Source organism: Camellia sinensis, chromosome 5 (assembly GCF_055761805.1).
Source record: "Camellia sinensis isolate YWXY chromosome 5, ASM5576180v1, whole genome shotgun sequence".
Lineage (NCBI taxonomy): Eukaryota > Viridiplantae > Streptophyta > Magnoliopsida > Ericales > Theaceae > Camellia > Camellia sinensis.
Genome location: NC_138965.1, coordinates 135,490,262 through 135,506,498, shown reverse-complemented (window position 1 = coordinate 135,506,498; position 16,237 = coordinate 135,490,262). Strand labels below are relative to the sequence as shown.

Sequence of the window (16,237 nt, the reverse complement as noted above, 5' to 3'; positions counted from 1 at the left end):
TGATTTGTAAATTTACAAATATATACCTCAAATTTACAAACATATACTCAGACACACATATATGAAGAATATATACTCAGACACACATATCATTCATTTAGCCGTATTGGTTCTCAAGTTCTCACAAATGTGTTCATCTTTCAAAATCTCATAGTTGACAAAATCTCATTGGCCACAAGTCTTCCATTTTAAATATTAAGTGAGCTAATTCCCAATTTATTTAAAACAAATTATTGAGAAAATGAGAAACAAATTTTCGGGGATTTAAAACTGAGAAACAAATAATAGATCATATATATATACATATACAAATAACAGATTATATATATTTAAAATAAAAAAAAATTTAGAGAAAAAAAAAATAGAGGTCGAAATCCCTAGATCGAAAAAAAAATAAATTCTGAACTTGATACTATATATACACTCAGGTCATGTTTGTTTGGGCGAACATGTGCTTGGGATTGGACTAATAGTCCAACAAAATTATTAATCCGATGTTTGGTTAAAAAATTAAAGTACGGACTAACAATCTATTCAGATATGACATCTCACATATGATGGACTATTCAATCCCATATAAAGGGTGGGATATAAATTAGGGGACTAAGTCAAGGTCTGGACTAACTTATCAAATGAATATAATATGTTCAATATATTGGATGTCTCATGTCCTATCCATTCCAATTCCCTTAAACAAACATTGGATTGGATAATATTTTATTAATCCCTCCTTATAATCCTAACTCAATCCAAACATAGGATAGGATATACAATCCAAAGGGATTCGTAGTCTTAGGACTATGAATCATGGGAATGTTAATCCAACCTAATCTAGTCCGCCTAAACAAACATGGCCTCAGATATATATATATATATATATATATATATATATATATGTGTGTGTGTGTGTGTGTGTGTGTAAACCCTAGATCGAAATCCCTAGAGAGAGAGAGAAAGAGATACCCTTTGACAATCGGTGGTGAGAGAGGATTGGCGGTAAGAGGGAGGAGCGGCGGTGAGGGAGCAGCAGCCATCATGTGTGAGAGAGAGAGAGGGAGGTGAAACTCTAAATAGCAGCAACGGTGAGAGAGGATGATCGACAGTGAGGTATGAGCGGCGGTGACGGAGGATCGGAGGCCGTTGTTGTGTGAAAGAGAGAGAGAGGGAGGCGAAACCCTAATAGCGATGGTGAGACCGTGAGATAGAAAGAGCTCTGTGTATGTGTTTGAGTGAGAGTGAGTGTTCAAACCAAACCCTACACACACATATATATATATATATATACAAGGGCAAAATAGTAATTTTACATTGGGGGCAAATGGGGCGGGGATCGGGGCCGAGGTTAGGCCGGGTCCAAGACTGAAACATGTATCCCCATCTCCGGCCCGAATATCATCGGGGATTCAATTTTTAATACCACCCCCGGCCTATCGGGGATATTTTTCGGGGAATAACCACTCAATTCGGGGTCGGGGATCGGGTCCCCGTCGGGTCAAGTTTCAATTGCCATTTCTATTTGTTCACATGTCCAACACATATTAAAAAATATTTAAAAATTATACATTTTGGTGATAAATACGTGTAATGAAAAATATATAATTTTAAAAAAATTTCTCAGCATGTGTTTTAAGAATATATATTAATAAATAATTTTTTAAAAAATGTCACTAACATATTATTTTTTGTCAAAAACTATGTTTAAGCATTCTGTTTGAATATTATTTGTATTGAAATTTATACCTAATTGTCCATTACAATTATGCGGTGGTGTCAATTTTGTAAGTAAATATTTTTATTTTAAAACTATAAATTTCAATATTATCACATCATTTCATATAAAAGTGTGAATTTAATAAATTAAGTTTTTGTATAGTTAGATAATCATCTTATTAATCTATTAATTTCCATCAATATTTGGATTTTTTAATATTTTTTAATAACATATTAAACAATAGCATGTAAGGTGATCTCCAAATTTAAATTTGATGAAAAGCGCATTAAAACTCAGCTCCAATCATTTTATCAAATCAATATTAAATAAAGGGAGAGTTAAATTTTTCATCAAATTAAGGAAGTTTTGTCATTTCATCAAATTTTATAAATGGCGGTTGGGCCGGACGTCCACCGGATCTCTTCTTGGACAACCAAACTTTTTTTATTTGAACACCAATTTTTGCTCATGGCTGGACATCCGCCTGGACAACCGTGCTTATAACAAAATTTGATAAAAAATTTAAATTTACTATTCGAGTGTGTTACATCATATCAAAATTTTCATCAAATTTTTATTCTAATTTGATGAAGCGTTAGAAATGCTCTAAGTCACATGTTATAGCTCATGCAACATATAGGTCCTGTTTGGTAGAGATGTGGGAAAGTACTTATAGCTTATGCTTAAACAGCTTGTAGCTTATAACTATGAACATAAGCTGATTTCTGACTTATGAATTAAGCATCTTCTGCCACACTCAAAGAATAAGCTGATTTTTGACTTCTAAAAAATTATAAGCTATAAGCTATAAGCTAAACTAAAATATCAAAATAACTTAAATTAAGCTGAAAACTGAAATAAGTAGCTTTTAAATTGCACCAAATAGGACCATACTACGAAGAAAATGATGTGCCTATAACTAAAGACATCTTTAAAATTGTGTATAAACAAATGCTTTGAGGATGAATTTAAGAAATAAAAGAAAAATAATAATAAAATGTGTCCCTTTCATTTTTTTTTTTTTCTTTTCATAAATTATCATTCAAATTTTTAATCTAAAATATAACCTAATTAATTCCACAAATAAAGAAGATCAACTATGTTCATGTGCTACCAACCCCTTACTTCTTTTAAAGTGAACTTTTTCTATACTGAAGTGATTTGATATATTAATGAGATTGGGCACAATAATATTACTAGTCACTCAAAACAAAGTCATTTGAATAGAGTTTGGAAAGACGAAAGGACAAAAGGTGACTGAAATGAATTATATTTTATTTATATTTTATTTTTTTATTAAATTTCTATCTAAATTCATAAATCAAATACGACCTAAAACAAAGCATCGTAAAATATCCAGATTCTCTATTGTTCTCCCAATCACCAGCATAAATCAATGAACCCTACATTTTTGTCAATGACGTTTGAGTTGTATCACCAGGTGACCATGCCCTGAGGCACAGTGAATAACTTCTCCTACCACGACTACAAAAATAAGTCGGATTACCAGGTGACCATGCCCTGAGGCACAGTGAATAGCTTCTCCTATCATAGTGTCACGACCACAAAAATAAATAAAAAATAGTGGACTTTTTTAGTTTTTCAGTTTTTTATATTCTATTTTTGAAAATTTTTATAAAAAAAAATTACTTTTTAATTCGTTTATACAAAAACAGACCCCAAAAAAAAAATGGTATAATTTTGAAAAAAAAAAATCACCAAAGGTTAAAAAAAAGAAATGACTTATTTTTTGTGTTTCCAAAAAAAATTAATTATTGAAAAGTGCAAATAGACGTACTTTTAGTTGCTGTTTCTTAATTTTCACCCAATAGGCCTTTTAAGTCATTGTTTACCATTTTACTTCTCAACACAATTTTAGTATAGTGTAATAAGTCTCATTACTAATATATATTTGTAATGTAGTATTGACAAGTAGACTAGCACATTAGATACCAAATCAAGTCTTAATTCTTATTAAATAGTTAGTTATATGAATCCTTCATTTTCTTACTTGACTCTATCAACGACTATTTGATTAGTTAAATTAAAGAATTAGCTCATGTCAATCTAAGTTTGCCCTTTCTCTTAACGCTTTTATCTACCGTTACTGTATCGCATTTCTTAAATACTGTCTTTGTTGGTTTCCGTTGTATATGACTAAACCATTTCAATCTATTCTTATTCAATTTTTCTATCAGTACTACTCTTATCTATTCACAAATATACTTATTTTTAACTCTATCTCTTTTAGTCTTACCACACATCTACCTTAACATTCTCATCTTAATAACATTTATCTTATTTACATGTTATTTCTTAGTTGCCTAATATTTCGTCCTATACAACATCGTTGGTCTAATAGCCATGCTATAAAACTTTCATTTTAGTCTAGTGGGTACTCGTTTATCACATAGTACCGCAGACGCACTCCTCCGCTTAAACCACCCGCCTTAATTCTATGGATCACATCCACTCTAATCTCTCTAATCCTTGTGATAATCGATCATAAATAATGAAAATATTTACTCTTAGATGTTTTTGATTCTCAATTTTCACTTATCCTCTACTTCTATTGTTACTGTTATTAAAACTACACTTCATGTACTACGTCTTAATTCTGTTTATCCTAAATCCTTTATATTCAAGTGTTTCTCTTCAATTCTCCAATTTAGTATTGACTCTTCATTTAGTCTCATCCATTAGCACGATATTATTTACAAAAAATGTACACCATGGCATATCATCCTGAATATTTCTCGCCAACTCATCCATAACTAAAGCAAAAAGATAAGGACTTAAGATTGATCATTGGTGTAACCTTACAGTAATTGAAAATTTGCTTGTCCCTTCAACAGACGATTTAATAGTGGTCACCACTTCATATATGTCCTTAATCACATTAATATAACTTTTGTCACTCATTTCTTCTCTAACACCCACCAGATTATTCTTGTGTTATTTTTTTTTATAAAGTTAAAAAAAAATCATTATTAATAGTAAGACTAATGCAAAATTACATAATTTTATATAAAATGATGTGATTTAATCTAAACCCTATACTTTAAAACAAAAACAAAAGACCTTCATAAAAATTATTTTATTTACAAAAATGACAATACTACATGGTATTATTTAAATATAAGGGTAAATTACACTGACACCCCCTGAAATTTTTGATTAATATAGTCCCCTCACATTTGAAAAATTACACTTATCCCCTTGTCTGATTAAAATGACATATTTGTCCCTTAACTTTTATATATATCAAATAATAAAATAATACAAATATTTTATTCATATTATTTCAAGAGAAATAACAATCATCTTTTTTGGTTTAACTCAAACAAAAAATTGAATTATTTTTATTTTTATTTTAGTGAATTTTTTTAATATTTTAAGCATTTTTTTTAAAAAAAATTAGATACACTTAATTTAGATATACTAAAGAAATATATTATTTTGTAATTTTTTTTAAAAATTTACCAAATACAAAAAAAAATATAAAAATTCAGTACATTATTTTATTTTGTTATATTCAATAGATTTTTTTTATAAATTTTTTTGTACAAATTTTATACATTAATATATCTAGATTAAATTGATCTAAAAAGTAAAAAATGAATTGATTAAAATATTTTAAAAATTATTAAAAATACAAAAATATAAATTTAAAAGTCAAAAAATTATTTCTAACAACTCCATGATGGTGACGAGTACATTTTTGTTGTTATTACAAACATATATATATATATATATATATATATTCAAGTTTGATTAGGTGGTTAGTTAGATTTTACGTTAATGATGATGTTTGATAATACTGTAATTAGTGTGGCTGAATAGACAAGAAAGAAAAATGATGGTGGAAATAAAAATAAAAAAATCATATTCATATATAAAAATATCATAAAAATTTTGTGATGGTAATATTGTTATAAATATAAATCATATTTATGGGTGTTTTGATTTAAATTGAAATGTCACCATTAAGTTATATCACTGCGTTTGAAAATTCTATATAAAATTTATGTTTGTATATCATCACTCAATAAGAATATGTTCAGGTATAATTTAATGATGGGAAGATGTAGAATGTAATAATGATAATATGAAGAGAAAATGTCAAGAAAAAGGGCAAGATGCTTATTTGAAAAAATTTAGGACATGATATCAACAATCCAAGAGCAATTCGTAATGAGATTACAAACTTCAAAGAGGAAAATGTAAATTTTCAAATATAAAAGGAGATATGTATCAAACAGAAATCTCAAAAAGTGTTAGTATAATTTACACTATTTAATATAATTCTTTTGGCAAGGAAGAAAGTTTTCATTATTAGTAGTAGGACTTGTGCAAAATTTCAATATTCATATGTAGAATAATATGACTTAATATGAATATTACACTTTAAAACAAAGCATCTATAAAAAATTATTTTTATTTAACAATGACATTATTATATTATTCTTTTGATATTTTTTAAATAAATTACAAATACACTCCTTTAAAATTTATTTAAAATACAAATTGTTATATAAATTTTTCTTTAGGATAAAAATTTTCATTATTATTGGTAAGACTTGCACAAAATTAGACCTTTTTATTAGAGTGATGGATGTGAGATTCGTCTCCTTGTTTTTCACATGCAATGACCCAGAGACAAATTGAAAATTAGTTAGATACTCTAAAAATATTATGTGAAATTGTCTTTATGATATTTTTGTTGACGAAAAATCACAACACACGTTAAATAGATCACTATTTACCTTTTAACTACTTAACAAATTGACTTATGAACTTATCTATTAAATGATTAATTTTGAACACTACATAAATAATGTCTCATGATATTCTAAGATTACTAAATAATTATAATATTTTTAGACTATTAAATAATTAACGAGAGAAGTGGACTTGTTCTATTATGATGTCTATACATTTGATGTATATCGACGAGCACCATACATATGATAGAAATATGATGGTTCCACTTCACCACCTATTGTAAAAGTCCCATCATGTGAGCCCATTTTCCATGAACCTTCAATTCATTGCAATAATACCACAATCAAAGTAACCATCCAACATTTGAAATCTTTCCGTCAAGGAAAATTATCATCATCTAATATAAAATTATAAATCTCACATTTTTTACCAATCGACATAACCCTTCTATCACAAATCATTACATTTTTTACGTTCTCCCACCACTTCATACAAAATCACAAATCATTACATTTTTTATGTTCTCCAATCACTTACTACAAAATTTACTACAAAATCATAAAGCCCATCTCTCTATGTCAAATAGTATTTGTTTGCTCATATTGTCAATTTCCTGAAAACACAAAATACACATTTTTGATTTTGTTTTTTAGTTTCTGTTTTTGGCCTTTTTGATTTTTAGTTTTTTAGTTTCTGTTTTTGGCCTTTCAAAAAATAAAAACAAAAAACTTATTTAGTATATACAAACATTTCCAAAATATAAAAAAATGAAAACGAGAATTTGGGTAAAGGATTGAAAAGATGAAAAACAAAAAAGATAAAAAAATAAGACGTGAATAAAATATAAACTAAATTGTTTCTCTAATTATCTTTATCTTTCCAAATCCATGATCCAAACACAAGATTATACTATTGCCACATTTTTAGAAACAAAAACACACAAAAATGAAAACTCTTTATTTCATATAATTTTTTTTCTTTTTTGAGACAGAACTAACTACTGAAAAATAAAAATAAGTGTTTGATGTCAAACTAATTTAAAAAAATTTCAACAAAAATAATTCAGAAATAAATTCAGAAAAATCAACCAAACAGAGCCCTGACAAGTTTAGTTGCTTCCTAACAAAGTAAACATAAGCCAAAATGGAAAGAACCGACACTTACAGGCAACAAGATGTTCAATTCTCTCTCAAATAGCAAATTTACAAATGCGGAAATCCCATCAATGTACCGCAGAGAGAACACCTACCTCTAGCCTCGAAGGAGTCGTGACAACGGAGATAGATACAAGATTACATAATAAGACTGTCAAGCATTCCAAATGATGATGTTCGATATCCAATCATTATGCTAACATTGTGAGAAATGGAACTAATATAACAACTGCTTCGTACTAAGCAAATATAGATCCCACTACATTACTAAGCCTCAAAAGCTCAAGTGATTAATAACTAAACCCTGAATGCCTAACTAACATATGTAAATGTCAACAGTTTCTTCTCCATTTTTATTGTACAATAAACTTGCCCTATCCTAAATAATTAAAAGAAATTGGTAGGCCTTACCTTAACCTAGATTCTCTTCATCAGATTGAGAGCCTGGAGGCCCAGGGACTGAATCAACAAAGAACTCCTCCACTGAAACAAAGAACAAGCCGAGTGTAAGAACAATCACATAATGGAGGGGGAAGGAGAGGCACATTCAAATTATAATTACATTGTTTTAAAAATTTCAGAGAAAGGAGTTCAACGATAACCAAACCAAACTAAGCCTTATGTCCCACTCAGGTGGGGTCAGGTCCGCTTACATGAATCTTTTTTTGCTATTCTGCTCTGACAAGGACTACATCAACTAAATTCAATAATTTCTCATCTTTTTTACTACCACATCCATCACAGCCCATCTAATTATATACAGCTTTAGAGCAAAGGGCCATCTAAAATTTTCGTTATTGAACTTTTGCAATTAATTTGCATATCATTCTTCCAAGAGATAATGTTCTATTTTCTTTTGCTTTAGTTGTTTTCCATGAATTTGAAATACCCAAACCTAAGTAGTTTGAACATTAGGTTCTTTGGCTGCCACTACTACCTTTGAATCTAACCATTTATTTCAAATAGAAGAGCTATACACATCTACACAAATGGAAAGCTAGCATGCATTCCCATATATGTTTTGTCATTTCCAGTCAAATGCTGCAAAAACCGAAGCAAGAGAAATGATTGTGCATACCTATACCCTCATGGTCTGGAGAATCAAGTAAAATATCTGAATCAGAAGGCAAAAAGGGAGAACCAGGATAATTTCCCAAGGCTCCTAGATCTGTAAGCAATTTCAAGGTGAGAGGTGCAATTAACCAAAGCACTTAAAAAAAATCCATATGAAACATGACAATCAATCAAAATAAAGTAGACAAGAAATCTATGCCCATAATTAAGCAAACCAAAAAGGTTTAAAAGGATCATGCCCATATTAAAACCACCAGTATGTCATTTGAGAGGGCTAGAACAAGATTACTTAGAAAAAGTAGCTAGATCCTCTCTATACATATATATACACACACAAATAAGCAATAGATCAGACAACTTCTCAATGACTGCATGTCTAACAACAAGAGACAGGTGGTGGTAGGCACACATTATATTTTTTATTGATGCCAATAATTACAGATAACAGTGTTGCACTTTTGCTGACCCTCCAATCTTTTTGGGAAAAAGGCATTTACTTCTGGAAAAGATTTTTGGTTCCCCCAATAGTCTTTAATTTTAATTTACGTCTATTGATAGAATGCCCAATTAACTGGATATGCAAACAATTGTACAGTGACAACCGTTACAATATTTGCCTACGGTTACAGTTAATTCTTAGTAGACTTTGCAGGTTTGCTAAGCTAGTAGAATACAGTTTTACAGAAACTGAATCAAGTCTACTCATTTAGCACTTGAAACCCAAACAATCGCCCTGTTTGGTTCATAACTCAAACACAGTTTTTGAATTTTTTATTTATCATTTTTTTGTCTTTAATGAATTTTATTCTATATTTTAGTTTTTTTTTTAATTTTTTTTTAAATGCAACCTAAAAAGTAAAATATTTTTGGGGAAAAAAAAAAGAAAAAGAAAAGAGTACACTAGAGACAAAGAAAAATAAAAATTCCAACACATTTATGTATTTCTTTGTCTTTAGTGAACCTTTTCAGATTTCTTCACAAATATTTAACTTTTTAGATGAATCTACTAGATTAGGTGCATCTAATTTTTTTTATTTTTTATTTTTGAAAAAATGAGCAAAATGTGAAAAAGCTCACTAAACACCAAAAAAAAAAAAATTCAGAAGCAGTTTTCAAAAAATGAACCACACAATTACAACTTGCAGTACATAGTTATAAAACAGTTGAAAATGTTCCAAATTACCTCCCAAGTTTGACAAATCTGCTGTCAGATCTGAAAGGCTAAAATTCCAAGGAATCTGAGCCAATGATCTGAGGGAATCCCTAGAATTCCCAGCCCCAGTATCTGGTGGAAGCTGCAATCCTACAGAACTTGCCACATCAGAAGTAAATGCTGTGTCAAGCGCTGATGTGTCTACTCCCATTCCCGATATCTCCGATGCAGTAAAGGGAAAATGCCCAGTAGATGCCACTGATGGAGGACTCACAGCCATGTCTGACATGGATGACACAGCACTGCCTGGTGGAACAACAGGCGGCACATCAGCTGCGCTGCTGCCCATCACCATCCTTCAACAGAGGAAAGAGAAACATCCATGAGCATAATTTCTAGTAAATTACATTGCATGATGATAAAAGGAAAAATAGAATTACTTTACATTAAGATAGTAACAGTTTGACCACAGACAATAACACAAGCTAATGCCATTGTGCAGTGACAGGATAATAGTAAGCCCCACTACTGATGACATCATGAATTTCTACAATTCTAACTGAAAACAAGCAAATTTTATTTATTTTTTATTTTTTTTAAATCCTATGTCATGCTAACAAAAAGCATGGGCTCCAAAAATACAATGATTGCCTAGAGGCAGCATGAGTACTTCGAAAAATATGTCATACCCGTACCGGGTACTTACCAGTGTATGATACCTCATATGATGCTTTTGTATACGTGCCAGATACACGAAACACGTAATCAATTTTTTTTTTCTCTTAATTTTTGGCGTACCTAGATGTACCTAATATATACCCAAGCCAAGCTGCACCATACCTTAGTTGAAATAATATTTTCTTCTACTACAAGCAAATTTTATTTTTATTTTTTTTAAATTCCTTTGTCATGCTAACAAAAAGCATGGGCTCCAAAAATACAATGATTGCCTAGAGGCAGCATGACTACTTCGAAAAACATGTCGTACCCGTACCGGGTACTTACCAGCGTATGATACCTCATATGATGCTTTTGTATACGTGCCAGATACACGAAACACGTAATCAAATTTTTTTTTCTCTTAATTTTTGGCGTACCTAGATGTACCTAATATATACCCAAGCCAAGCTGCACCATACCTTAGTTGAAATAATATTTTCTTCTACTACATAAATAAAACTCCTTTCACTAGACTTCTTTTTTATTTTTTGTTTTATGCTTAGCATGATTTTAAATTAAACTATGATTTGTAAGTTATTTAATATATTGACATTTAATTTTGATTTATATCTTTACTTTTGGCATTAAATGTTAATTGTAGGTTGAACCTTAACAAATTAAACCATTTAATTAATTTTTGCATTACTCTCAATTAAAAATAAATATTTTTTTACAAGCGTACCAAGTTGTACCCATACCTGTACCCTGTTTTTTTTTTAATTTTACTGTATCGATTTACCCGTACCGTACCTGTACCAATACTCGTATCCGTACTCGTGCTTCATGGATATACACAAATGGAAATATGTCTATACGATCATACATAAGAATATGCGATCAGTTAGAGGAAGGGGGGGAAAGTAATGGGGAACAGGGAAGAAACATGCCTTTGTGACATGGTTGTGTTAACTATTTAACGGAGAATCAAAAAGAAAAATGAGGTGAAGATCGGAAATAATTCTCACTCGTTTCCAGAATTCATCCGAATGGGATGAAAATTGTTTGGTGCAGGCACTCCATCAACAACATGGCAGCTAGCTATTCCGCAGCTCATGGAATCAAGATGAGGTTGACCTGTAGCTGGAACTGGTGGTTGCTGTAGGACAGGATATCCCATGGGTAAGTTGTTAACTGCACTGCAAATGCATGGTATTAAACAATGATGACAATAAATTATACAAGGACAGGACACCAACACAACACAACCATGCTTGTATATCATTCTATCAAACTAACCTACCTTTATTCTGGTGTAACTCTATAATCTTCATATGGTAGTTACACAGACACTTCAATAAGTGCAGAGTACCCACATCAACCACAATTCCTGTTCTATTCTTACAATAGTTGTATTTTGTGTTTTTAAGGCAACAGCAATGAAAGTGAGAATTCACCTGCTATGGGATGAATACCATTCTGTATCGGAGCCAAAGGAACCTTTGGAGGTACAGGATACTTCATTAGATGATACTGGTGCTCAAGCAAATGATTGAACATGATAATTTGTTTCTTCAATTTTAGCCTTATGTAATAGGCCCTGAAAAAGTCAGCATTTTCTTCTTCTAACTTCTGCCATACTGAATTAACAAACAAAATGATCAGTTGAAAAGTAAGAAAATAAATAGCTACAGTTAAATGACTGCTAAAAGATGATTACGCAAAAAAATAAACTAAATTAGTTCGAAAGGTCTTTTTTATCTTTAAGCCATAAAAATCAGAACTAACATATCTAGTCTGTTATAAGTTATAATATAAAATCTGTTTGAAATTCATGGACTACAAAATCATCTTCAATAGATTGGATGAAAAATTCATACAACAGCATAAATTGATGAGCAACCAAAGTACCAGTTAGAAAATTGCAAAATGATAAGAAGTGATAACTACGAAAAACTTTTCCAGAGGTTTGAAGATGCTTACCCAAAGTTGTAAATCCAGGATCTATCCTTGCACGATTCAATAGGGTTTTTACCACTTCATCTCTATTCATATACAACTGTAGACACCGTTCTATCAAGTTCTGGACCTGCAACAAACCAATCATTTAAGTTTGAAAATAAAAAAACATGTCATGTGACAGTGGGTGGGAATTAATATAAAAAAAGAAAAACCTATCAATTGAAGGACCAGACTGGCTTACAAGTTCAATATCTTCCCGAGAAACTTTCCTATTATCATGGCTTGGAGTAGAAATTGAACCCGAGTCTCCTACAGGAGCCTCTGTTGCACTATTCTGTTGGTCAGCTTGGGACTCATGAGAAACCTGGGTTGAGGATTGTATTTCCGGTGTATTTTGCGGATCCTGTGAAATTTTATAATTTTGATTAGAATTACAACAAACAAATCACATTCAGAATAAATAAATAGAAAAAAAAAAAAGAAAAAGAAAAAGAAAAAGAAAGAGAAATGTTTAGGAAGTTGGATGGAAAACTACAAATAAGCTCTAAAGTCAACGAAACCATATTATATATGATTTTGATGATATAAGAAATTATCAAACAAATATGAGAAAACAAAAAGGCAGATTTTCATAAAGGCTAAATGAGTTTTGTTAAAGTCCTAACATCAGAACCTGCACGTTCTTCATTTCAGTTGAATGCAAGCTGATTGCATCTCCTCGTTAATCTCTGGTATCTTGCAGACTATGGCTATGGTCATCAAATTCACCAAGGTTTAAATGTTTGCTGCTAAACCTTATCACACTTAATAAGTTGTGGTAGTTTTACCTGGAAAGAGAACATCACCAATATAAAATTTAACCACGTAGAATATGAAATCGATTAAGAGTGAAACAAGACATAATGCCAAGTACAGCATACGACTAAGAAAACATCATGCATTATTTGTCTTCATTGACCTGATGAACTGACTGGAAACATGATGTACAGTACAGATTCTAATGCTTTCATGTGTTCTATCTGTTTAATGGAAAATTTCCATGCATAAACCTCAGCAAAATCTGTACAGCAGCCATGATAATTCATGAGCACAAACCATAACAACATGCATAGGGTGCTAACACTTAGATTAAGACTCAGATTGTAATATTGTCTATTATAGATACTTCAAAGGTGGGTGAAGAGAGATGTGATAAATAGGGGAAGCCCAAAGGCAATGTGAACATTGCGGTAGTGATGAGCAAAACAGTGTTTGTGATTGTAGGGATGCATGTTATTAGTGTAATCACACATGATTGGTAGCTAGATTGTGCGTCCACTTCCACCAAAAGAGCAATCCAAATAAGCTCATGGAGTTTTCTTTGATTGAGCTAGCAGCCTAGAATTGCTATTCCATGAACCAAAGATAAATGCAGCAAATTTACACTTGCACATAATGATGAGTGACTACATAAGGTTGTCAGGAAACTTCATCTATAGTGGACAATTCATAGAACTAACCATCATAATTTATAAGAGTATGGTGAAGGATGATTAGCAATTATCGTTAGAGAGTATGAACCAAAATCAAAACATGTATTGACTATCTTTATGAATCCATGATTCATCCAAACTGCACTTATCCAGCATGCTCTCTTTCCGCATGTCATCAGTGTATAAATGCCTCGGTGCATCTTTTATAATCACTGTCATTTTAATTTTAATCTCCTATTACACACTCACAAATTCATACACTTTCCAAAACTTCAATAAACCCACTGCTTAAAAGAAGGATCTCCATACCACAGTGTCCTCAATTGTTGGGATGACAAAACATTCCCATATTATGACAAGCAAATCTATGTCATCATCTGTGAAAAGAAATCTCTGTACACGTATCCAGAATCCACATGACATTTTGACTATTGAATAATGCTTTGCAATTAAATATAAGGTTTGCCAAGAGCCATCGATAACAATCAGCAAAACATTGTCACAAACACAATCCTATAACCTGGGTGATCCAAGAATTTCAAAATCAGATAATTCCCAGTTAACCAAATTGTCAATTAATTCACCAATTCAATCCTCCAAGAACTCATCAGCTAATACACACTCCCAGAGAAAACTATACCAAACATGTATATAAATACACACAAAACTTTCAAATCTATCTATTTCGGAAGCCCAGAGCAATTATAGTTGAACTTGGAAGCTAACTGTATTCACATCTATTCCATTATATAAAGCCCACAACTCAATTTTTGAAGCTTTGTCACGCAATTTGGATTTTCAAAAATGCTCATAGAATTGCTAACTGAATGAATAAACATGACACATCTAGTAAATTAACTGCTAATCAGTTTTCGAACTAACCCATATTTCTCATTCATCAAATCGCCTAAAAAAATATTAGATATAGTAAAATTGCACACATATAGTGTCTATCTATTCTATCTTGTCACTACTAACAACTTTCAAATTCAACCCATCTTCCTCATTTATCAACTCATCAAAAATTTTGCATACTATCACTTTTGAACACATTGCTAGTATATATATAAATACACAAACTTATACAAAACGAGATCTAGAGATTATGTACCTTATATCTAACTTTTGGACACTCCAAAAGGAGGAAGACTAGCTTTGTATCGACGAATTTTGAAACCCTAACTCTGAAGAGCTATAGATTCACCAAAAAAAAAAAAAAAAAAGGCTCTTCCGAGCATAGATAGGTTCACGAAATTACAGATGATGACAGAGTGAAGCTCTAAAAGACATGCTCAGAGTCAGTGGGTATGAGTTCAAGTGGTGGTGCATTGCAAGGAGTGAAATGATAATTTTTGCATAGAGATGTAGATGAAGATCCAGAGAAATTGTGGAGGTACATCCATGGTGGACTGGAAAATCTATTGAGTTTGGTGAGATGGGTTTTAGGATTTGTGATGGTGAGTAGTTGGAAAGTTTGGAAGAGACGTTTCAGCTAGAGAGACGAAGCAAGGGAGGCGGAATAGAAAATGAAGGAAACGGAGAGAAAATATCTCACCAAACCAACGCTCCGTGGGGTTTAGTCTTCGTTTGGGAATTGTATTGGCTTTTTCATTTTTTTTTGATTATTTAAATTTGGGTTAAAAAATTTGTTTAGGAAGAATTTTTTAGTTTTTTTTTTAATTTTTTTCTGAGAGAAGAGTGTAATGATTATGGATTGAATGTGATGTTTTGTTTGCTGTGACTAAAATAGCCTATTTTGTCTTTTGTGGTTAAAATAACCAAAAAAAATCTTGCCAAACGGGTGTGTGGTTGTATTTTAAATTTTGAATTTTTAAATTATGATTTGGAAAAAGAAAATTTATTTAAATATGAGTTTTGAAAATAGTTTTGAAATAATTTGTATTTTTTTGATTGATTGATTTATAAAATGTGAGAAGAAATAGAAGAGATGAGAGAAAAAAAGTGATTGATTAATTGATTAATAATAATAAAAAAGAAAAAAAGAGTTTTAAAAATAATTTTAAATTATATTTTAAAATTTTGTTTAGTTATAAATTTTGATTCAAATCATGATTTCAAAATAGAATTAAGTTTTAAAAATTAAACCAAACGCTACCAGAATTTATCTTTTCTTTCTTTTTGGACCATCTCCAATCTATACTCATATATTTTATCAAATTTAAATTTGATAAAAACAGTATTTTGATCGTTTTATTACATTGATATTAAATGAAGAGAGTTATATTTTTTTATCAAATTAAGGAAACGTTTAACTTTTCATCAAAGACTGAGTAGATGACCGATCAGACAACTGGGTAGATCACTGAAT

The 16,237-nt window shown here is 30.9% G+C and overlaps 1 protein-coding gene across 2 annotated transcripts; it reads right to left on the bottom strand.

Moving 5' to 3' along the window:
• Nucleotides 1-7,596: 7,596 nt before the first annotated feature.
• On the bottom strand, nucleotides 7,597-15,487 carry LOC114308857 (uncharacterized). Of its 2 annotated transcripts, none has more exons than XM_028254541.2 (9): nucleotides 15,020-15,487; nucleotides 13,110-13,263; nucleotides 12,678-12,839; nucleotides 12,458-12,563; nucleotides 11,932-12,114; nucleotides 11,503-11,668; nucleotides 9,848-10,173; nucleotides 8,669-8,758; nucleotides 7,597-8,073 (listed from the first exon to the last, which is right to left on the bottom strand). In XM_028254541.2, the coding sequence occupies exons 2-9, from the start codon at nucleotides 13,122-13,124 to the stop codon at nucleotides 8,003-8,005; spliced, it is 1,119 nt and encodes a 372-aa protein (XP_028110342.2). In that variant the 5' UTR covers nucleotides 13,125-13,263; nucleotides 15,020-15,487; the 3' UTR covers nucleotides 7,597-8,002. The 2 variants fall into 2 exon arrangements, with proteins under 2 accessions (XP_028110342.2, XP_028110345.2); XM_028254544.2 differs by having other exon boundaries at nucleotides 13,102-13,263; nucleotides 15,020-15,476.
• Between the last annotated feature and the right edge of the window lie 750 nt (nucleotides 15,488-16,237).

What these genes read in the sequence shown, in the direction of transcription:
- LOC114308857 (XM_028254541.2), bottom strand. An exon ending in TCCTGGATTTACAACTTTGG is followed by an intron (nt 12,115 to 12,457) that starts GTAAGCATCTTC and finishes TTGTTAATTCAG; the next exon opens with TATGGCAGAAGTTAGAAGAA. An exon ending in TCCAGACCATGAGGGTATAG is followed by an intron (nt 8,074 to 8,668) that starts GTATGCACAATC and finishes TCTTTGTTTCAG; the next exon opens with TGGAGGAGTTCTTTGTTGAT.